Source organism: Podarcis muralis, chromosome 5 (genome assembly GCF_964188315.1).
Source record: "Podarcis muralis chromosome 5, rPodMur119.hap1.1, whole genome shotgun sequence".
NCBI lineage: Eukaryota > Metazoa > Chordata > Lepidosauria > Squamata > Lacertidae > Podarcis > Podarcis muralis.
This window is the reverse complement of record NC_135659.1, coordinates 97,235,370-97,255,841: the sequence shown is the minus strand read 5'-3', so window position 1 is coordinate 97,255,841 and position 20,472 is coordinate 97,235,370. Positions and strand designations below refer to the sequence as shown.

The 20,472-nt window shown below is 45.6% G+C and overlaps 1 protein-coding gene across 2 annotated transcripts in view; it reads left to right on the top strand.

Moving 5' to 3' along the window:
- CSNK2A1 (casein kinase 2 alpha 1) overlaps positions 1-20,472 on the top strand; it is a 56,811-nt gene that overhangs the window by 10,582 nt on the left and 25,757 nt on the right. For both annotated transcript variants that reach the window (XM_077929421.1, XM_077929422.1), the window contains 4 exons: positions 13,590-13,800; positions 14,395-14,506; positions 17,766-17,867; positions 19,581-19,631. In XM_077929421.1, the coding sequence (XP_077785547.1) occupies positions 13,700-13,800; positions 14,395-14,506; positions 17,766-17,867; positions 19,581-19,631 (366 nt within the window). In that variant the 5' untranslated portion in view covers positions 13,590-13,699. The remainder of the gene's footprint in view (positions 1-13,589; positions 13,801-14,394; positions 14,507-17,765; positions 17,868-19,580; positions 19,632-20,472) is intronic.

Below are 20,472 nucleotides of genomic sequence, written 5' to 3'. Positions count from 1 at the left end.
ATCGGGTGAGTTTGGAGAGAAAACCCTGCTTAACTGTGCTGTAGGAAGCTTTCCAAAGCCTTCTGTTTAAGCATTAGTCTCACAGCCATGGGCAACAAGGAATTGCATGCATGTTGAGTGAAGGAAAAGGAGGGATCAAGTACTCTGTCCCTCCCCTTAGAAGCACGTGAACTATTAGAGGAGAGAAACTCCCTTGTTTGCAACTGTGTAGGAATGCTGAAGGTTGTTGCGGAGAATCAGAGCTCTGTTTTTGCCTCTGCCAGCCCCCAGCAGGCTAGCACAGATGCTGGCAGGTTAGTAAGTTTTGTGGACTTTTTAAAAAAACACACCAAGGATGCTTTTAGATGGAGCTGTGAGGGAGCGATATTAGGATATCTTCCCAAGGAACAACTTTTCTCTCTTCTCTGTTTGGGAGCACAGGCTTTCTGGGATGTTCCAGGGTCAGCAGGTGCTTTCAAATGTGGCAATGTCCTACTCTCCAGAGGTTATCCAGTTTCATCAGCACCACCCAGCTCCCAGGCTTCCTGGCAGTTGCGGCCTCGCAGGGATCCTACTTGCCAATATGCTAATACTCTGACTTTGTTTCAGGCCCTGGGCTTGTTTGCACTAGCACGGCAGAGAGAGGAGGTTTCCAGATTGTACATTTCACTCTTTTTTTAGCGCCAGGCTGCTAAAGCGGTTGTGCTTAATTTTTAAAATGAGCTGATTGAGCACCAGTTTCTCTTTTAAGGACTGGAAAAATCCTGTTTGTTTGGGTGACTAAAACTTTGATGCTGCTACCTAGGAATTCTGAATATTTCTTCAGCCTTGGTTTCCTGCTCAGGATATTGGCTCACTCAGGGTAATGCTACAAGATTTAGAATAAAAGGTTCAATGAAGAAATTGCAAAGAAATCACGGGAGAGTTATTTCATCAGCTGAATTTTCCAGCTTAGTAGCGTTAGAGCCAAGCCCCTGGTGCTGGCTACCAAGGCTGGCACAGTATTTACCAGGGGACTTGTTTTTTTCCTTTCCCCGAGCCAACTTGGGGTTGGGACAAGAGGGTCAAACATAGCATTAAAAGGAACCCCCTGGAGTTCATTCTGAGCCAGAGGGACAAGGATATTGTTCTTCTTCCGCCCTTCCAATCTGCTTTGGCAGTTGCATGTTAAGGCTGAGGGGAGGAAAAGACCAGGTGTCTGACTGGAAGGAGGAAGAAATGGGGACGAGGAGCAGCACGGCAGCAGCTCAGGCCGGCCTTTGAGGAAAGAGAAGCTGTGAAGCCTTGGGTAGCAGTGTTGGCTGCCTTGCTCAGGGCTGGGAGCTGTCTCAGCAAGAGCTCGGCTTGAAAGGCAAATCCTACACAAAAGAACTTTAGAGAACTGGTGATGGTGTATAAAGGAAGGGAAGGATTGGACAGTAGAGAGCTGGAAAGCAGTCATTCACTGTGATCTCTTAGGACAGGGATCGGCAAGGCTTACCGGGCAGGGGCTGGATCACTCCCGCAGAGATCCTCCGTGGGCCGGGCCAGCACAGCGCGACGCTGGAAATTGCGCCTGCGCCTGTCCATGGCACTGGAAATCGCTTCTGTGCATGCCAAGACACCGGAAATCGCGCCTGCGCAGAAGTGATTTTAGGCGTCTGGGCATGCGCAGGCGTGATTTCCGGCACCGCGGACATGCGCAGATGTGCTTTTCGGCATCTGGGCATGCACAGAAGCGATTTCTGGAACTGCAGAAGAGAGTCGCCGCGCCGGTTTAGCACAGGGCATGGGGACTCGCCGAGCGGGCGGCTCGATTTGGGGGTGGCTCATGGGGCAGTTAAGCGACCCTCAGGGGCCGCTTCTGGCCCATGGGCCTTAGGTTGCCGACCTCTTAGGAGAATCCTTGGTTTGATTTGGGGGTGCTTGGATATCGTGCTGCAGCTCTCCCATAAAACACCGACTCCACAAATATTAGGCTGGAGAGAACAAGCCTAACAGCTGTATGTTCTAAGAGGAGAAACTGAAAGGCGAAGATTCTTTTCTGGCTTCAATAGAGGAGTGGATAGATTCATGGAGGAGAGGGCTATTGAAGGCGGCTATGCATGATGGCTCTGCTGTGCCTCCACAGTTGGACGCAGCAATACTTCTGAATACCAGTTGCTGGAACCTGCAGGACGGCCGAGAGCTCTTGTGCTCGAATTTTTCTTGTAGGCTTCCTGCAGGCATCTGGTTCGGCCACTGTGAGAACAGGATCCTGGACTGGATGGGCCATTGGCCTGATCCAGCAGGCTTTTATGTTCCCTCCTCCCCTGGCTCAGCTAGAGAAGCCTCGTTGACAGCAGTCAATGAGTAAAAGACTGGCTCCGAGGCACAACTCTTCAAGCGCTGTGATGGCATCAGTAGAGTTACTAACGGGGGGGGGGGGGGCAGAACAGGTTCTTCACTGGGAATGCTTTACTGTGCAATTTATACAGTCTTTTCTCCAGCTATCTCCCTCCTGCAGAGTTTGCCCTGTGTGAGAAGGACCACATTCTCACTCCCCAACCCCTGCTGTTTCCATGGGCGTAAATATTCAGTATGGATCTGTCCTGAGGTGTGGGTGGGCATAGGCACTTAACTGTTGTCACCATGTAGATACCCCTCAAAAGCTAAGGCAAGCTGTGTCGCATGATGTGTCCTAGCTAGAGTTATCTGCAGACAAATGGGGAGGGTGTGGCTAGGGTGGAGAATGCAGTGACATCTCCTCGTCTAGAGGATTTCAAGATTTGCCAGTAAGTGTTCTGTCATGAGTGCTTCAGATACGGTGTGGGAGCTGTGAATGCCTCCCTTCTCTTCAGTTTTATGATTTTGCTCCCTTGAAATTAAAAAAAGTAAGGTGGTGGAGCAATGGACAAGAAAGGGAATAAACATTTAATTTCTAAATTTGTGGCCAGAGTAAAAAGGAGGCAATGGGATAATAATAATAATAATAATAATAATAATAATAATAATAATAATAATAATAAATTATTACTTATACCCTGCCCATCTGGCTGGGTTTCCCCAGCCACTCTGGGCGGCTTCCAACAAAAAATAAAAAATGCATTAAAACATCAGTCATTAAAAACTTCCCTAAACAGGGCTGCCTTCAGATGTCTTCTAAATGTCAGATAGTTGTTTATTTCCTTGACATCTGATGGGAGGGCGCTCCACAGGGCGGGTACCACTACCAAGAAGACCCTCTGCCTGGTTCCCTGTAGCTTCACTTCTCACAGTGAGGGAACTGCCAGAAGGCCCTCAGAGCTGGACCTCAGTGTCCGTGTTGAACGATGGAGGTGGAGACGCTCCTTCAGGGATGCTTCTCTGTGTGATGACTGTTCTGAGTTTGGAAGACCAGTACAAGTGAAAGCCGCGTGAGGTTTGGAAATGGCTAAGCCCCCAAGGCCAACTCTCTTAGCAAAGAATGTGAAGAAACATGGGGAAGGGGTTTTCTTTTCACAAAGGGGGAAGCCCAGCTTATGGCAGCTTGAGGGCGATGACAGCGAAGGAAGAGGCAATTGTTTGCCTTTCAGTGTAACTGAGGCACACTTACCCTTGGCGGCAGGGGAACTTTGGCATTCTGAGCTCTCGTTTTAGTCTTCTGTTCTGCACATCACAAAAGTTCTCGGTCTAATAGTTTCGCAACTGGCCTTGACAGCATGTGGGCAAAGCCTCTGAGCAGGATTTCCATAGAATCAGGGAATTGTAGAGTTAGAAGGGACCCCAAGGGCTCAGGACCTCAGATGCTTGCATTGTTGTTCCTGCCCAGCCTACCTCACAGGGTTATTGGGAAGATAAAATGGAGGAAGAACCAGCTTTGACCCCCCTTTTAGGCGAAATCTTGACTCATTTATATGTCTGGGCCTTTGGGGCTTAATTGGGCTTAGGCTCCAGAGTGGCATTATTAGCTACTGCTTTTTTAATACTGAGTCAGCATTTTAAATGCTTTTATGAAAATTGTATTGTTTTATGTTGTCAGCTGCCCTTTGATCCCCTATGGAAGGAAATGGGGGATTTGAAGAAGATGTAATAGGTGTGCCCTGACATGAGCAGCTTGGAGGAAAGCGGGGGCAGGGGGAGGGATATAATGCAATAAGGATAAATTTTGCAAAATAGTCAAACAATTGCAAAATTGCTGAACTTATACTGGTCATAGAATTTGGTTTTTCTTGGTTCAGAAGTCATTATTATTACTGTAGAAGCAGTGCCGAGTGGAATTGGAGTAAATATCCAAATGGTGTTGGTGTCAGAAAATTGGGGTTCCCAAGCACTGGAAGGTTTTGACAACCTTTTCAGCCTCTCAGCCATTTTAATATTTACGGAACGTGAGTATTTCATTTCAGCTGCTTAAGTGGAAGCTGTTGGGTACAAAGTTCAGATGGAGTTGGACTGGATTGAAGAGTGTCATGATCTAGAAATGTTTTGATTGCAACTGTAACTTGTTGCAGCCCGGGAACTTTTAAGAGAAGGTGTGCAGAACAGTTCCGTTCCAGGTTGTATTACAATTTAAATTTTAGCATCTGAAAATACACGGATTGGGTTGTGTCTTTCGTTTTTTGTGTAGTGACTTTTATTGGCCCCAAACTGAAATATATTAGCCTTTCAAGGTTTGCTTTGAATTGATCTTATAATATGTTTTGATACATGCTGGAAGCTGCCCAGAGTGGCTGGGGAAACACAGCCAGATGGGCAGGGTATAAATAATAAAATTATTATTATTATTCATACTATATTCTTTACAGAAAAGGTTGCTGTGCTTCATCTATTCAAAGCCATACTTTGACAGACATAATGGATTGATTTAAATCCAGTGGTCTGCTGTCCTGTAGTCTTCATTTTTCTCTCTCTCCCCCCCCCCCCCCATTCACTTGGGTAGAAGGTCTGTTTCTTGCAGCCCACTTCTTTATTTGTACTTGCAGATGCTCAATAAGAAAATGACATATTTATTGCATGTTATCCTTTAAACAAGAAGGGACGCGGGTGGCGCTGTGGGTTAAAGCCTCAGCGCCTAGGACTTGCCGATTGAAAGGTCGGCGGTTCGAATCCCCGCGGCGGGGTGCGCTCCCGTCGTTCGATCCCAGCGCCTGCCAACCTAGTAGTTCGAAAGCACCCCCGGGTGCAAGTAGATAAATAGGGACCGCTTACCAGCGGGAAGGTAAACGGCGTTCCGTGTGCTGCGCTGGCTCGCCAGAGCAGCGATGTCACGCTGGCCACGTGACCCGGAAGTGTCTTCGGACAGCGCTGGCCCCCGGCCTATAGAGTGAGATGAGCGCACAACCCCAGAGTCTGTCAAGACTGGCCCGTACGGGCAGGGGTACCTTTACTTATCCTTAAAACATTCTTATCGTATCTAGAAGGGCATTAACTATATAATTCAATAACACACAATCTTTTTACTAATTTAATAAATGGTGCACAGCACACTTACTATTGGATAATATAACATTCACTTGCCCATGATTTATGTCAAGCTGTATTAGTGTATCTGATTTGCGGGGGCCTAACTTTGGGCAATGACCTAAGCCAGCGTTTCCCAAACAGTCTCCAGCTGTTTTTGGACTACAACTCCCACCATCCCTAGCTAGCAAGAGTGGTCAGGAATGATGGGAGTTGTAGTCCAACAACAGCTGGAGACCTATGTTTGGGAAACCCCTCTAAGCCCTTTGGACTCTTCCCTATCCACACCCACTTCTGGGCCCTGTTTTGCATCCTCCTGGTGTGTTTTCATCTACCTGCAATGTGTGCTTGAGCTGTGGTATTGCCTCTTGCTTCCTCGGATGGAGGGCAGAGAGGATACATGTGTCGAAATTGGCCCAGTGTACAAAGGCAAAATTTGCCTTCTTTGCTCCTCCCAGTTTTGCCTCTGGCCCCAGCCTCTGAATGTTGTCCTTCAAGCTGAAAGAGGTTCCCCATCGCTAATCCAAGTAGAGAGGTTAATTGCACAAAAAGAGAGAGGGACCTGGTTCACACATCACATTCAAACACAGTGGGCACTATCCAACTAACTTGTTCCACCAGCCCAAATATTTCTACTTGCACTATGGAATGCCCCCCCACTTTGCTCTGGAGGGTTTGGAAAACCTGCTCCTTCCCCCAGAACAGATTTTGGGGGCTTACAGGGGGAGGAAGTTCTGTTGCACAAGTGGAAATCCTTACTCTGATGAAACGTGTTAGTTGGGGTACCACCCAGTGAAAACAAACTATGGCTTAGTGTGCATGAGCAGTGTGCTTGTGCAGGAACAGCGGGTTCTTCATTCCTCACTGCCTCACACTTGTGGGGAACAAGTCTGATCCGAACCTGAGCTTATGGTTTGTTTCCTCCAAACAACCAATAAGCCTAGAAACACTTTGCTTCTGCTCATGCTTTAAACAGTGATGAACAAACCATAAGCCCAGGTTAAGCCAGACAGTTCCTGGTTTCCCTGAAGCAGGAACGGGGAAGAACGAAGAGCCTTTAGTTGCAGCAACCTGGTACTCATTCACATTAAAGCAGGGTTAATAAACTACAGTTTAATGTGACATTCCAAGCAGCCTGCTCACACACACGTATATTGTACCTTTATTTCAAAACATGGATTTCTATTTATCCCTCTCTGTCTATTTACAGAAGCAGAGCAAGGCAATTTGCCGGCTGGCCGAAATGCCCAGGTTCCTGTAGAAACAAGTAGTTAGTAAGCAGAGCAGCGTTTCCCCCATTAAATGGGAAATAAATGTTCATGTTTGGTCATAAATATTTATTATCTGAGTGCTGAACAAATTTCCAAGCTTTTGGTAGAGTCTGCTCCTAATACAAAGAGAGTACATGACTGCAGATGAGCTCAGTGATTCTGGAGAAATAGGTGGTGGCCTCTCCCAAGGCCGGTGGTAATTAGTGATTGCAAACTCCATTTGGCCTGACTTGGAATTGGGCTCGGCAAAATATTAGATGGGAAATTACATAGTGGTCTCTCCGCCCCCCCCCCCCCAAACTCAGTTCTAAGATCCAGGCCCTGTTCTGATGATACAACCACCCCCTTCGCTTTCCACTCTTGCTAGCAAGGATTGGGATAGAGAGCAGAAATTAACATATATGAGTACAGTTGTGCTGGTAGAGCAATTAATTCAGAGAGATAGCAAAGATTCCATGTTCTGTAGAGCTGCTGAGTCATCCAGATGTTTTCCTTGCTGGCAAGAGATGCTCTGCAGGTGTTTCTTAGCTCTTGTGCTGTCTTCAAAGGACGGTGCAAATGCAGCTCCATAACAATCTAGGTTACCCTTGTATTGCGCGTAGAGGACAATAATTACTACTCTGGACTACATCAAGTCAAAAAACAGAGGCAGGGCCCTTACCCAACAGTGTTTGCTGAAATTTTGCAAGTCCTGGACAGATGCCTGGATATTCTTCTTCTTCTGTGGCGATCACTCGTAGCTGAGTAAGATTGTCTTCCATGAACATGGTCTTAACAATGAGTCCGTAAGTGACTGTGGAGGCCAGTTCTGGATCCACACGTCCTTCCACAGTGGGGACATTGGTTTCCGGGCAGGAGTTGATCACGGTGTGGATTTGCCAAGCATGCCTTCCTCTTAGCACGTTTCTCCCTTGCGTCCTGAGTTCGAGTGTCTCCAAAGTCCATGACAGCTTTGGTACAGGCTGTTCTCCAACTGGAGCGCTTGCAGGCCAGTGTTTCCCAGATATAGTTGTGGGCTGGATGAGGGCCAATAAGTTGAATTAATTCTGATAAGATGCAGGTCCTCTGGATGACCACACTGATTGGCGGAATTGGCTGATCTACCATTCTGCTTTTGCCTATTGATATCGGGCAGGGGCCTTCACTGTACTTTTTTCAGCGCCTGCTGGAAACATTCTTGTTTAGACAAGCCTACCCAGATGCTTAGAAAGTTGAGGCAATATTTATCTGTTTCAGTATTTTAACTTTTGTATGTTTTAAAGTATGGCTGTCGTGTTTCTTGATTTTCTTGTGTGTGTTTTTTTGTAAACCACTTTGAGGTGGTTTGTTTGTTTGCCTGTTTTGCAATACAGTGGTGTATAATTATTATGGAACATGAGTAGTTCTCAGCTGAGAACTGAGTAAATTGCTTATTCTGGGGCTTGGGGGATTGCACTCACTATTAAAGAACAGGTGTATAGTCTGGTGGTGCTTCTAAAACCAGCACTCACCTTGGAGGCTTAAGAGGCTTCTGCTACTAAAAATTTCTTTTACCGGCTGCAAATATTTCTGAGCAAGAAGAGCTTTGCCACTGCGGTGCAAGCACTGGTAACCTGGAATCAGCGTTCAAAATTTGCCAGAGACATTTTGCACCTGACTTATCGGCCACTTGCGACCAAGCGAAGGTGCCTAGGTGCCAGGATAGTACCTAACATCTCCACCATTTGGAGGTGTGCACCTGGGGATCCTGAATCTTGACTGTTTTCACACATTAGCAACACATCCTGTAGAATTCTAGCCAGTGTATTTTATCTGCACCGTCAGAATGAATTTCAGGAAGCAAAAAGTTGTGTTGAAAAATACGATCTTCGAGCCGTCTAGCACCAAAATGGCAACTAGGTATTTTGTTTTGGCGACTGTAACCTTGGTTTAAGGAGCCATTTGGTGCCTAGCTTATAGTATATATTTGAGTTTCTAACACTGTTTTGAATTGAATTGCTGTAATGTGCTTTACGTGGGGCTGCCCGTGAAACTGGTTTGGAAACCTCAGCTAGCGCAAAACTTTGTAGCGAGGCTGTAGTCAAGAGTGGCCTCATACAAGTATGTAACACCAGTCCTGAAAGAACAATGCCAACAAGCCATCAAAAGCATCCTTCAAGGTACTTGTGTCGGTTTGTAAATCCATATGCAGCTTAAAACTTACAAAATTATATCGAGGAATGAGTTTAGGGTGCTATTTTCTGTGTCCAGTTAGTTATCATCATTGCAGATTTAAAGGGTGACCGCGACTCTCTCGCTTTTGGCAAGGAGAAACATTTTCCAATTTATTGGCCTTAATTGGGCGCCCAGGCCATGTTGCTTCTGGAGCTGGGAATTTGTTAAACTTTTAATCGTGTTTGGCCTGTTTGTTTTGCTAGAGTAAATAGCAGATGTTTGTCCGCAGGGTTGGTTTGGGATCAAATTGCCCTCAGCCTTTGAGAGAGAGAGGAAAGAAAGAAAGAAAGAAAGAAAGAAAGAAAGAAAGAAAGAAAGAAAGAAGGAGATAAAGGGCAGAAAATCAAAACAAACACATTACCTCCAGGGGAACACCAGTTAACCTGACACTGGAAGGGAGTCTCGCTGGAGTTGTCTTACTGAGGTTGCTCTCCCTCATTGGCATCTTGAACATTGCGAAGGAACCCTGAGACGTGTACTGTCCAGGGAGTCTGTTATCCAAACTAACGAAACAGGGCACCCTTGGGGGGCAGGGAATGCATTTCTCAGCATCACTGTATGTTCCTGCTTTTGCCAAGTTCAAAGAGCCGGAATGAATTACAATCTGAACCAGAGGAGAACTTTGGAGATGAACGGCGCTCAGATCCTTCCAGGCAGCAATATCTCCCATCCGCAACCACCCTAAAACTGACCCAACTTGCCGTGTTGCTATCAGAATGACAATATAATGCACATGAGGCACACTGAATGCTGAAAAGCGCATAAATGCTGTTATTACGCATTTCTTGATTTAGATTGCATCAGCAAATAGAGAAGTTGTTGCTGTTTGTGTGGAGTGTGGCTCTAATATTGTAATTACAATGGGGAAGTGGGAGGTTCAGATCACCTGTAGCAAACCTAGTGTGATGCTATATTTACAACTTCGAAGGACAGTTAGGAGTTCCATACTTCTGATTTGTAGTTCAGAGCCAAATGATACATTAAATGTGTATTTGTATGTATGTGCCTTTTGAAAAATTGCCACGGTCGTCTCTAACCCAAATCAGGACCACAGGTGTGAGGGGGGAAATTAAAACCACCCAGGGCTATTTTCCCCTGGAGGGAAGCTGCAATTGCAGTTTTTTTGAAGAAGAAAAAACCACACCATGCAAATGCTCATTTAACATAATGTGTAGTTTGGCTCTCAGTCCCATTGCCATTATGCTACATTAACTCTCATAAGGACCATGCAAGGAGAGGATGCAACCCCTCGGCTTAAAAGGGGAACGTTCCCTGGGATCATGCGGGGTCAAACCTTTGCAGAATTACACGCTGTCTCCATATGCCTGTGCTAGTGGTTTAAATGTGTGTCTTTATCCTCGCATGGGGTAGGGAGTGTTATACTTGGGTGGTTGCCATCGCTGGGAGATACAAAGGAAGGAATGCTCAGCAAACATCTTTTGCGTGTGTACCATCTGTCTGCTTTCAGCCACATGACATGACGGAAAAGATTCCACGGTAGAGCTTTCGTTTCTTTCAGCCACTTTCTTCACCCACTTTCTTCCACAGACCAACATTCTTTCCTCTTTGTAGATAGAGCCAATATGGATGGAGCTTTAGAAATTCTTCTCTGATAGTGAAATCTTTTGAGTGTTCATAGCTGGAAAAGGAATCGCTATGGCTTTCTCCTCTCCCCACCCCTTCCAGCAAGTCTGTCAGGTGTTATCTGGGTATTGTTTTTGTTGGGTATTATGGTGTGGTATTTTTAAGTTTTTATATTGTAAACTGCCCTGGGATTTCTGGATGAAGGATGGTATATAAAGTTAAATAATAATAAAAAAACACACAATAATTTCATGTGACAATTTCTGGAGTTAAGACCTTGCCTGAAACTTTCACAAGACTTATACTGCAACCCCTTGTGTGTTTGTTTCAGAAGTGGATCTTTACCCTAAGAAACCAGGGGGGAGATTTTTTTTAATGGTAAGGGCTGCCCTTTGAATCCAGTGGAACGAATGCGTAGGTTTGAGAAGCTAGCCACCAAGCTTCCTTTGGTGACTATGAGTTATGTGCTCACAACCTGCTGCCTGATGAAAGCATGATGTGCAAGATCCCCTCTCCTGAGTTTGTTGTGCGTTGTAGCAATCTCAGAGGGGAAACTTGCTTTTGTCTAGGCGGGAGAGTGAACAGCCCTTCTGCTTTCCTGAGTTCCAGAGGTCTTTGGGCAGGATTGGGGTCATCTTCCCTCTGTGCACCAAGATTCGCAACGACTGCTGCTGTTGCAGCAGCAGCAGTCGTCCTGTGCTTTGGAGATGCTGAAAAGCGAAGGACACAATACGAATTCTTGCTGCTTTTAAGTGTCTACAGATCCCAGTGCAAAGTGGCCTCCCTTCTCTTTGGGAAGAATCGAGCAAAGTAATTTCACCTGTACCATGGAAAGAGAAGACCACATGCTGCTGCTTCTAATCCCCTCCACCAAGATGTGGATCATTAGTAGAGTACCCATCCCAATAGCTAATATTTGGGGGGAGGGATTGGTGATGGCACACCAGAAGAGGGATGCTAAGGTCATGGCACATTAGTCAGTTTAAGAGGCTGACCCAGTTTTGAAAAAGGCAATTCCATGCTAGGAATCACTAGGAAAGGAATCGAAAATAAAATTGCCAGCATTGAAGCAGGTTTATGCAAATCTGTGGGGCACCAACACTTTGAATACTCAGTATAGTTCTGGTTGCTACTAGAAGGATATTGTAGAACTAAGAAAATGGCAGCCCAGTGATCACATGGCTGAAACAACTCCCTTGTTTGGAGCTATTTAGTTTGGGGGGGGGGGGAGATAAGGGGGACATGCTAGAGTTGTATACAATTAATGCTTGATGTGCAGAAAGTGAACAAGGGAGAAGCTTTCTCTCACACATATTTCTGGATCCCAGCGCCATCCAGTGAATCTGAATGGTAAGAGATTCAGGGCTGCTGCAACGTGCTGAACACGCGGAAACTCCTTTGCCTCTCTTGGGAGGGATACTTTTGTGTGTTTGGGGAAACATGAAAAGCAGCGTTTGTATGAAATGCCCCCAGACACAGTGAACACGTAAATCGCCAGCAGACCGATGTCCATGTAGAATGATCCGCTACCTCTAGAAAACCGATTTGAATGCCAGAAATAGTTGTTGTGGAAGGAAGGCTTGGACATTCAGCTTATTGTAAGGCTTCCATGGAAGTGTGTCATGTCTGTGAGCAACGTATGTATTATAATCACATTGTTTTAGGGTGTTGTTTTTAGGTATGACTCTCTAGACCAGGGGTCGGCAACGTGCGGCCCACGAAGACTGCTTTACCAGCCCACAATCTGCCCCTGAACCGAGCCGCCTGCTCGGTGAGTCCCCCACGCCTTGCATTAAACTGGCACGGCACGGGGACTCACCGAGTGGCGCCGGAAATTGCATCTGTGCACGCGCAGATACTGGAAATCGCGTCTGCGCATGTCCAGACACCAAAAATCGCTTCTGCACAGCCACGATTTTCGGCATCTGGGCATGCGCAGAAGCAATTTCCGGCATCACGCTACGCCACAGACGATCTCCGTGGGAGCGATCCAGCCCATGGCGGGTAAACCTTGCCGACCCCTGCTCTAGACCATGCTTTTATCCAGATACAATATGAAGAGTTGGCATTAGGCTCACTTAAATCGTATTTTATTCTTCCATTAGAACATGTACATGTTATATAGGACAAGTCAAAAAATACAATTGGCATGTTAAGGTTTGAAACAAGTAAATTCAGTAATAGGCTATCTTGTGCTTCTAATAGCTCCGACACTGAATAACTGTTTTGGTGACTAAAACACAGCTTGATAAACAAAATTATATGCATACATATAAAAAAGAAGCCATTAACATTAAATTTATTATCATTATATGATATTATATTTCAGTATGTCAACCTCTGGTAAGTGGCATCTTGTACCATTGAATGGCACTGTAAAAACCAGTTACTGGCACTAAATAAACATATAGAAACGTCCACTGTTTAAATCAAAGGCACCTCATGTGCTGTTACACATAATTTTATAGGCCTAGGTACTTTAAAGTGTGTAAAGCATTAAAGCGATTTTTGTAAAAACAACAACACTGTATGGCCAAGGGTATAGAATTGCTTAGAATAAGATTACACAAAAATAGAAAAAAGGCTATTACATATAGTTGAAATACATACGAATTCAAGTGTTCATCAAATTAAATGAATAGCATTTTTAAAGCTTAAAAAAAATATGTTTTCTGTAGCTAACATTTCAGAACTGTCTATGGTGAATGACACAATACCCAGTAATGTAGCTGGATAAAAAAACAAAACCCAACAACATTATTCATTACTTACAGTGGCAATATCACAGCTTGACTTACTGTTTACTAGTTTTTTTAATGTGGGTTGTAAAACTGGTTCTTACATTAGAATTTACAGCTTGCGGAGAATATTCTCTGGAGAATTTTCTAGCAGAGAATATTCTCATTCTCGAGAATGTTCTCTGGAGAATATTCTCGCCTCACATCACTAGTGATAGCATTGATCTCACCCTGAAAAAGTGAAGCGGTTGAGATGCTTGCCGCCAACCAGTTAAAGTGTTACTTGGCATTTGGACCGAATTCACGCCTGGGAGAAGCAGCCGTGCCATTCCCCACCCCACCCCACCCCAGGGATCCGTGCAAACTACCTTATTAACCGTCTCAATGCGTTGCCTCATTTTAACAATAGTTCGCTTTGTGTCCACAGTTGGAAAATTCGGAGTTCTGCCTGAGGCCCACCACCACGATTTGCACTGAAATTGGAAGCGGCGTGAACACCAGATCCTTAAGCTAGCTCGGCCTGCCAATCTGTCCACAATGTCGGGACCTGTGCCAAGCAGGGCCAGAGTCTACACAGATGTAAATACACACAGACCACGAGAATACTGGGATTACGAGTCGCACGTTGTTGAATGGGGGTAAGTGCCCACATTAGTTTACTGGCCAGGTGCTGCCCGTGTTGGGTTTGGGGGATTGGCACTGGTTCCTTCTGCATTTGCAAAGTGCTGTTTGTTTCAGTAGATGTAACCTAGTGCTATTCCCCACATTTTGTTGCGGGGAGAACTTCGGAATTCTCTTGTTAGGGGAAAAAAGAAATCTGTAGAGAGAGGGGATACTTAGCTCTTCAAAGGAGAGTCTGTTGCTCAGTGGTGGGCCACAAACTTATCACATTAAGTTCCTGGCATTTCTGTTAAAAGGATAATTGGAGATGAACATCTGCCTGAGACTTTGGAGAGTTGTTGAGCAGCTGGTACTGGTCTAGGCTGGCCAGTGCTGTGACTCTGTTCCAAGTTGCTTTGTTGTTAAAATAGCATTTTATTATTCTTGCACCATCAATCTGTATGGAGACTGCAGAGTAATATCTTCAAATTTGTCCTTATGGGGGAGTGAGGGGGGCGGGCCTCTAGAAACATTCTCTAATGTGTCCACCTTTGTGAATAATCTGGCGACACGTTTTTAAATAGTGATTTTGGAGTGGTGCATAATGTCCTTTGTTGGCTTTGTCTTTACAGTAATCAAGATGACTACCAACTAGTCCGGAAATTGGGCCGGGGCAAATACAGTGAAGTCTTCGAAGCCATCAACATCACAAATAATGAAAAAGTAGTTGTTAAAATCCTGAAGGTGAGCCTCTAATGCTTTGGCGGCTGCTGCTGCAAGCAGAAATATTTTTGTGCATTATGTCCAATTGGTTCTTGATAATGGGTAAGGGTAAAGGGACCATTAGGTCCAGTCATGGCCGACTCTGGGGTTGCCGCACTCATCTCGCTTTATTGGCCGAGGGAGCCGGCGTACAGCTTCCGGGTCATGTGGCCAGCAGGACTAAGCCACTTCTGGCGAACCAGAGCAGCGCATGGAAACGCCATTTACCTTCCTGCCGGAGTGGTACCTATTTATCTACTTGCACTTTGACGTGCTTTCGAACTGCTAGGTTGGCAGGAGCAGGGACCGAGCAACGGGAGCTCACCCCGTCGTGGGGATTCGAACCGCCGACCTTCTGATCGGCAAGCCCTAGGCTCTGTGGTTTATCCCACAGTGCCACCCGCGTCCCACATGATAATGGGTAGCCACTTGTAAAGGACGTAGAGTTCATATTTTTGAGGGACGTGTTACAGCCAGTTTGCAAGACCTTGAGTCATTTGACTGTTGAGGGCAGGTTTCTAAATGTTGTCCTGTGATGGGTGGGGTGGCACTCTAATGACTGGCCTCTGCCCAGACCCATTAGTGTAGGTTGCCATTAGCAGCCCCATATTCCCCAACATTTTCTGCAACTGTCATGTGGATGTACCCTGGGTGTATGGTGGAATGACTGATGTGATTTTATACTGTAAACCAGCCTGTGATCCTCAGATGAAGGGCGGTATATAAATTTAATAAATAAATTGAAGTGAAATGAAAACCCCCTTGCCCAATTTAGTAAGATTTTAAAGCTGCTCTACATTTATAGGATATATGAAAGGCATACAGAATTAAGAATATACACATAATATAGAGCATAAAACACTACAGCATACAAGCCAACAAGAATTAGAATAGCCTAATTCGAGAAGGCATGGGGGAAAGGAATGAAATACTCCCGTGCTTAGGGGTGCAAGCTTTCAAAACTAAGTGGGTGGTTTTGAGAGATTTAAGGGAAATAGGAGGAAGTTGGAACTAATTTGGAAAATGTTCCGAAAATGCTCAGAATAGTTGAGAGAACATAAGCAGCAGATGGGCTTCTGGCAAAGCAAATGTTTCAACTGGACTGAAAATACAACAACACTCTAGTATTTTCAACAGTAGTTGAAAACCCCTCTATCTCCCTTTGGGGAATAACAAGTTGTTAAAGTCTCCGCTCCTTAGGTTGACACCAAATGGCCGTTTAGAGCTGCTTGCAAAAAACCCAGCTTTCTCTAAAGTAGAGGCAGTAATGAGCTTGCTGAATGTTAATGATGCCCTGGCCTTACTCGTCCTCTGCAAATGCTCACCATCTGGTTTTGAGTGGCTTTCTTAGCGGCAGATGTTGGCCTTCTGTAGCCATTGTTCTCTTTGGCTAGTAGAACTTCACTTGCAACTTCAGACTGGAATTTCCCTACAGTTGGTGGTTTCCAGCCTCTCAGAGAAGTTTTAGACATGATCCGAAAGCTGCTTGAAACATAATCTGGCAAGCGGCACAACATCGCCTGCAGTGCAGCTGAATCCTAAAATTCCTCTCCCTGCTCGCAGGTTCCAAGTGCTTTCTAGGGTTCCACCTGGAAGGTGGCGTGTTTGTGTGTGCGCTAAATGACTGCGAAGGAGTGGGGAGGGGGAGATGCTACTCACTGTGTGTGCTGAGAATGGGATAAAAAGCAACAGATTTAAACCTTGAGGAGATGCACGTGAAACTTTAGGATAAAGCAGAGCAGGAAATCTCCTTTTAGATTGCTGACAGTTTATATTCCTATTTGTGTGAGCTTGATCAATAAAATTGGAGTAGGGAGTGCAAACAGACTCAAAATAGGCACACAGGCCTAAAATTGCAAAACATTTCAAGCAGCAAATTTGGGGTCTGTGTGCTCGAGCCTGGGCAGCCCTGATTGCAGGCAGCCAGTAACCACAATGATGGGTTAGCACAAGAATGGAATAAAGTCGCCTTGCGTATTTCTGATGAAGCTTAGGCTTTGACCAAGGTTAAGGCAGATGGTGAAACAGGTGGCCTGGCTTAGCTTCCCCCAGACGCGACAGCTGCCTCGGCAAGAGGTTCGACGTTCACCACTTGGTCGACCAAGCCGCTACAAGCACTTATGGTTTACATGCAATATCTTGTAAGTGGCTGAGATGGCCTGTTTTAGTGGGAAGGACAGAGAAGAGCTAGAAATGAGCAAACAGGGCAGGCAGGTGAGTATCCCATGTTCTTATGCAGAAAGCTTCATGCAAGCTTTCAGTGAACTCCAAACTTTCCAGATGTTTGGGACTCCAAACCCAATGGCTGCGCTGGCTGGGGCTAATGGGAGTTCCTGTCCAAAACATCTGGAGGGCACCAGTCTGGGAAGCCTTGAACTATTTGGGCTCCTGAGTATTTATTACACGGTTTGTTAATTACGAGTTGGAGGATAGCAATTAAGTCTTATTCACCAAGATCCAAAGAGTCTCTTTAGATGTTCTCAAGGGCTTGGGGCTTAGCATGTTTTTCTTCATAACCTCAGCCTTCCACGCAATATTCCAAACTGTTTTTCAGTTTCCCCTTTATTTAAGAAGTGTTTTGTCATGCAACAGGTGTGTGTGCGAGTTCTGCAGTTTTGAGAGAAACAAGCCCAGATCCCCTAAGACGTGGTTCTTTGTGGCCCAGCCATTGAAATTAAAGGTGGCATTTCTTCTTCACATGCTGCCCAGCTTAGTATATGGGTTCATGCGATGTTGCAATGGCTGCTGGGCCATTCAGAAAGCGTTGGGCAAATACTTGAAAGCCCTTATTTAGGGCTACTAGCTGTGGGAGGTGGAAATGACGGTAATCTCAATACTGAACTTCCTGGTGTTGAATGAGATGGTCATCTTATGCTGCTTGTGAACTTCCTGGCTTGCCTCATTCATTCCATTCGGATCAGATGCTAGGAGCTGATTGAAGTATTCATCTGGCCTGGTATAGGAATCCATGGTGTGTGTGCATAAGATAAAAAAAACACACACACTTTAACCCACATTTTCAGGTGTGACACAGGCTTCCAAGTTGCAGTCAGCAGTTTAAAATGAAAATTGGGTAGGAACTCACAGCTAGATTGTTCTTTGTAAAATTAAAAAGATCTAATAATAAAAACCAGGTGCAGCAGTACTTTCAAAGCTGCAGTGGGATTCTTTCCTCGCACTCTCACTGGCTTCACTTGGGCTTGAAACGTTGCCTTGGGTAAACGGGCATTTCTCTCACCAGCCTGTGAAAAAGAAGAAAATCAAGCGTGAAATCAAAATCTTGGAGAACTTGCGAGGCGGCCCCAACATCATCACCCTTGCAGATATAGTGAAAGACCCTGTGGTGAGTAGCTCTGAGGTTCTGGAGCAGCTCCAGGACTGCGCGGTAAGCGGAGGGGAGAGAGGAAGCTGTAACAGTTGGTTTGTAAAAGGGCTGGAGAAACTCCGGGGAGAGAGATCCATCAGTGTTTAGGAGTCATCATAGCAGCCCAGTGGGACCTGCTTCTGCAGAGAGAGCCTGCCTTTGAGTGTCAGGTGCTGGAGATGAAGAAGAGGTAGCTGCCATTTGCTGGAAACTGAATGCTGGACTGGACTGGGCCTTTGGACGAGTACTAAATTCAAAGTGCTGCTTTTGAGCTATAAAGCCTTAAGCAGCTCAGGACCACAGCACCTCAAGGACTGCCTCTTATCATATGAACCTGCCCAGACCCTGCAATGATCATCGGAGGCCCTCCTTTGTGTGCCCCCTCCTCGAGAGGTGTGGAGGGTGGCAATACGAGAACGGGGCCTTCTCTGCAGTGGCTCCCCATCTGTGGAATGCTCTCCCCGGGGAAGTTCGCCTGGTGCCTTCATTATACACCTTTAGGCGCCAGGCAAAAACGTTCCTCTTTAACCAGGGATGTGGTTGTTCCAACTTACATCCTATGCCCTTTAAAAAAAAAAAATTGAGGGAGGAAGGGGGTTATTGGGTTGTTTTTGCTCTTATTATTATTATTATTTATTTTGTGTTTTTCTACCTTGTATTTTTATGTTGTGAACCGCCCTGAGACCCTTTGTTGTGAACCTTTGGCCCTCCAGAGGTCCATTGGACCTCAACTGTTGAGTCCCAAGCAGTTGGGCTAATAGACAGGGATGATGGAACTTGAGGGCCAGCAGCAATCGAAGCGCCACAAGCTCCTCGCCTCCTTTCCGGCGGGATGCCAAGAAAGGTGTTCGTCTTCAGATGTCAGTAGGACAAGGCAGATAGATTCTCAAAGAACAGCTTCTTTGCTTATGTCTCTGACACTGATGACTTTCTCTCTGTGTGTGTCTGGTCTGGTGCTCAGCATTGGGAATGCAAGTGTGCAGTCAAGCTGTATTATCTCGGCATTTCTGGTTACGCGGTCCTTTTGTGGAAGGGAGGAGAGGTAATGCGCCCCTGCTTGAATAATCTGTCTGCACTCACAGGAAATGTGGGCTGTGAAAGAGCTCTGGGGGGCTGTGCTTTTAGTGGGTAAGAAGCCTGCCGAGTGGGCCAGCTTGTGAATGACAAACCCCCCTCTCCCAGTTTATCCATCTGACTGTGAGAAAGAGGTAGCAAATGCTTCACTGGAATGGGGTGGCAGGTTAAAAAGAGCACAGAATTGTCTACACGTATGAGCTGCTTTTGTCGTTCCAAGTAATGACACAGCAGGAGAACTCCTAGTACTTTATTAAATATAAAACATGCTGGCATTTCAGGCATCTATTGATCATAAGATGCAGCATTACCTCCGCACAGCCCCGCTCCCTGTTTGCTCTCTGGTTTTCCTCTAATCCTATTTTCGAATTGCTTAATCAGATCAGGCCTTTTAATCAGATTAGCTTCTCTCAGAGGAAGCTCCCCCTCCCTGCAGTTCCTTCTAGATTTTGTGGAAATGTGGGCTATTGCATTTGGTGTAACTACAACTAGTCAGATGCTTGAAACCTTCTGCAGAGGATGGTGGAGATGTGAGGGCATGTTTGTGTTGATAAGTATTAGGCCTATAAAGCAAGGAAGGTCCCAACATGACTGACTGTTTTGGTTTCCTTCTCCTAGTCTCGGACCCCAGCCTTGGTTTTCGAACATGTAAACAACACAGACTTTAAGGTACGGTTTGTCATTCAGCCTTTGGGGTTTTAGAGTATTTAAGGATGGATGCATGCCTGGTTTGGGGGATGCTGCCATAGTGAACGTCCTATATCGGCAGAGGGTTCAACCCAAATGACATTTTGAGGTCCCTCCCAATTTTGATTTTAATGAAAAGGAAATTAAAAATGTAAGTCGTTTTTGGTAAAGTGCGATCAAGTTACCCAAGGCCAATTACTTCCACTGGATAAAAGTTTGTTTATTCCAGCAGATAACAGTAACACCCCCATGTTCAGTCTACTAAAGGCACTTGGCATTTCATTCATTTATTTTATTGTGTGTCTGTCTCTCCCTTCCTGCCAGGAAGCTCAGAGCATCACAGGTAGTTCTCCCCCCTCCTTTCCTCCATTTTTAAATTCCCAGCAGCCCTGTGAGGTAGGTTAAGAACTCTGTTGTTCCTCTAGAGCAGGGATGTCTAAGAGGTCGATCACAATCTTCTGGTAGATCCCAGCAAGGTTTTGGTAGATCGCAGTCGATCACCAGCTCTCTTTCCTTAGTGTTGGAAAAATAGAATCTGGCCCCCTGCCCCCTCAATCTCAAGCTAAAAAGCTCAGCAACTTTGACCTGAACCTCTAAAAACAAAAGAACAAAAAATGGGACTCTCCTCCCTAATAAAAGCTCAACAGTTTTGCCATGACCCGCCCCCCGGTAGATCACTGCCAGTTTTTTATTCTGTGAGTAGATTGCGGTCTCTAGGAGTTGGCCATCCCTGATCTAGAACCAAGAGATGAACACGGCAAGCAGGTAGTTTGTGTGCATGCACGCAGGTGCGTGTGTGTTACTTACAGGTCCCTTCATTAGG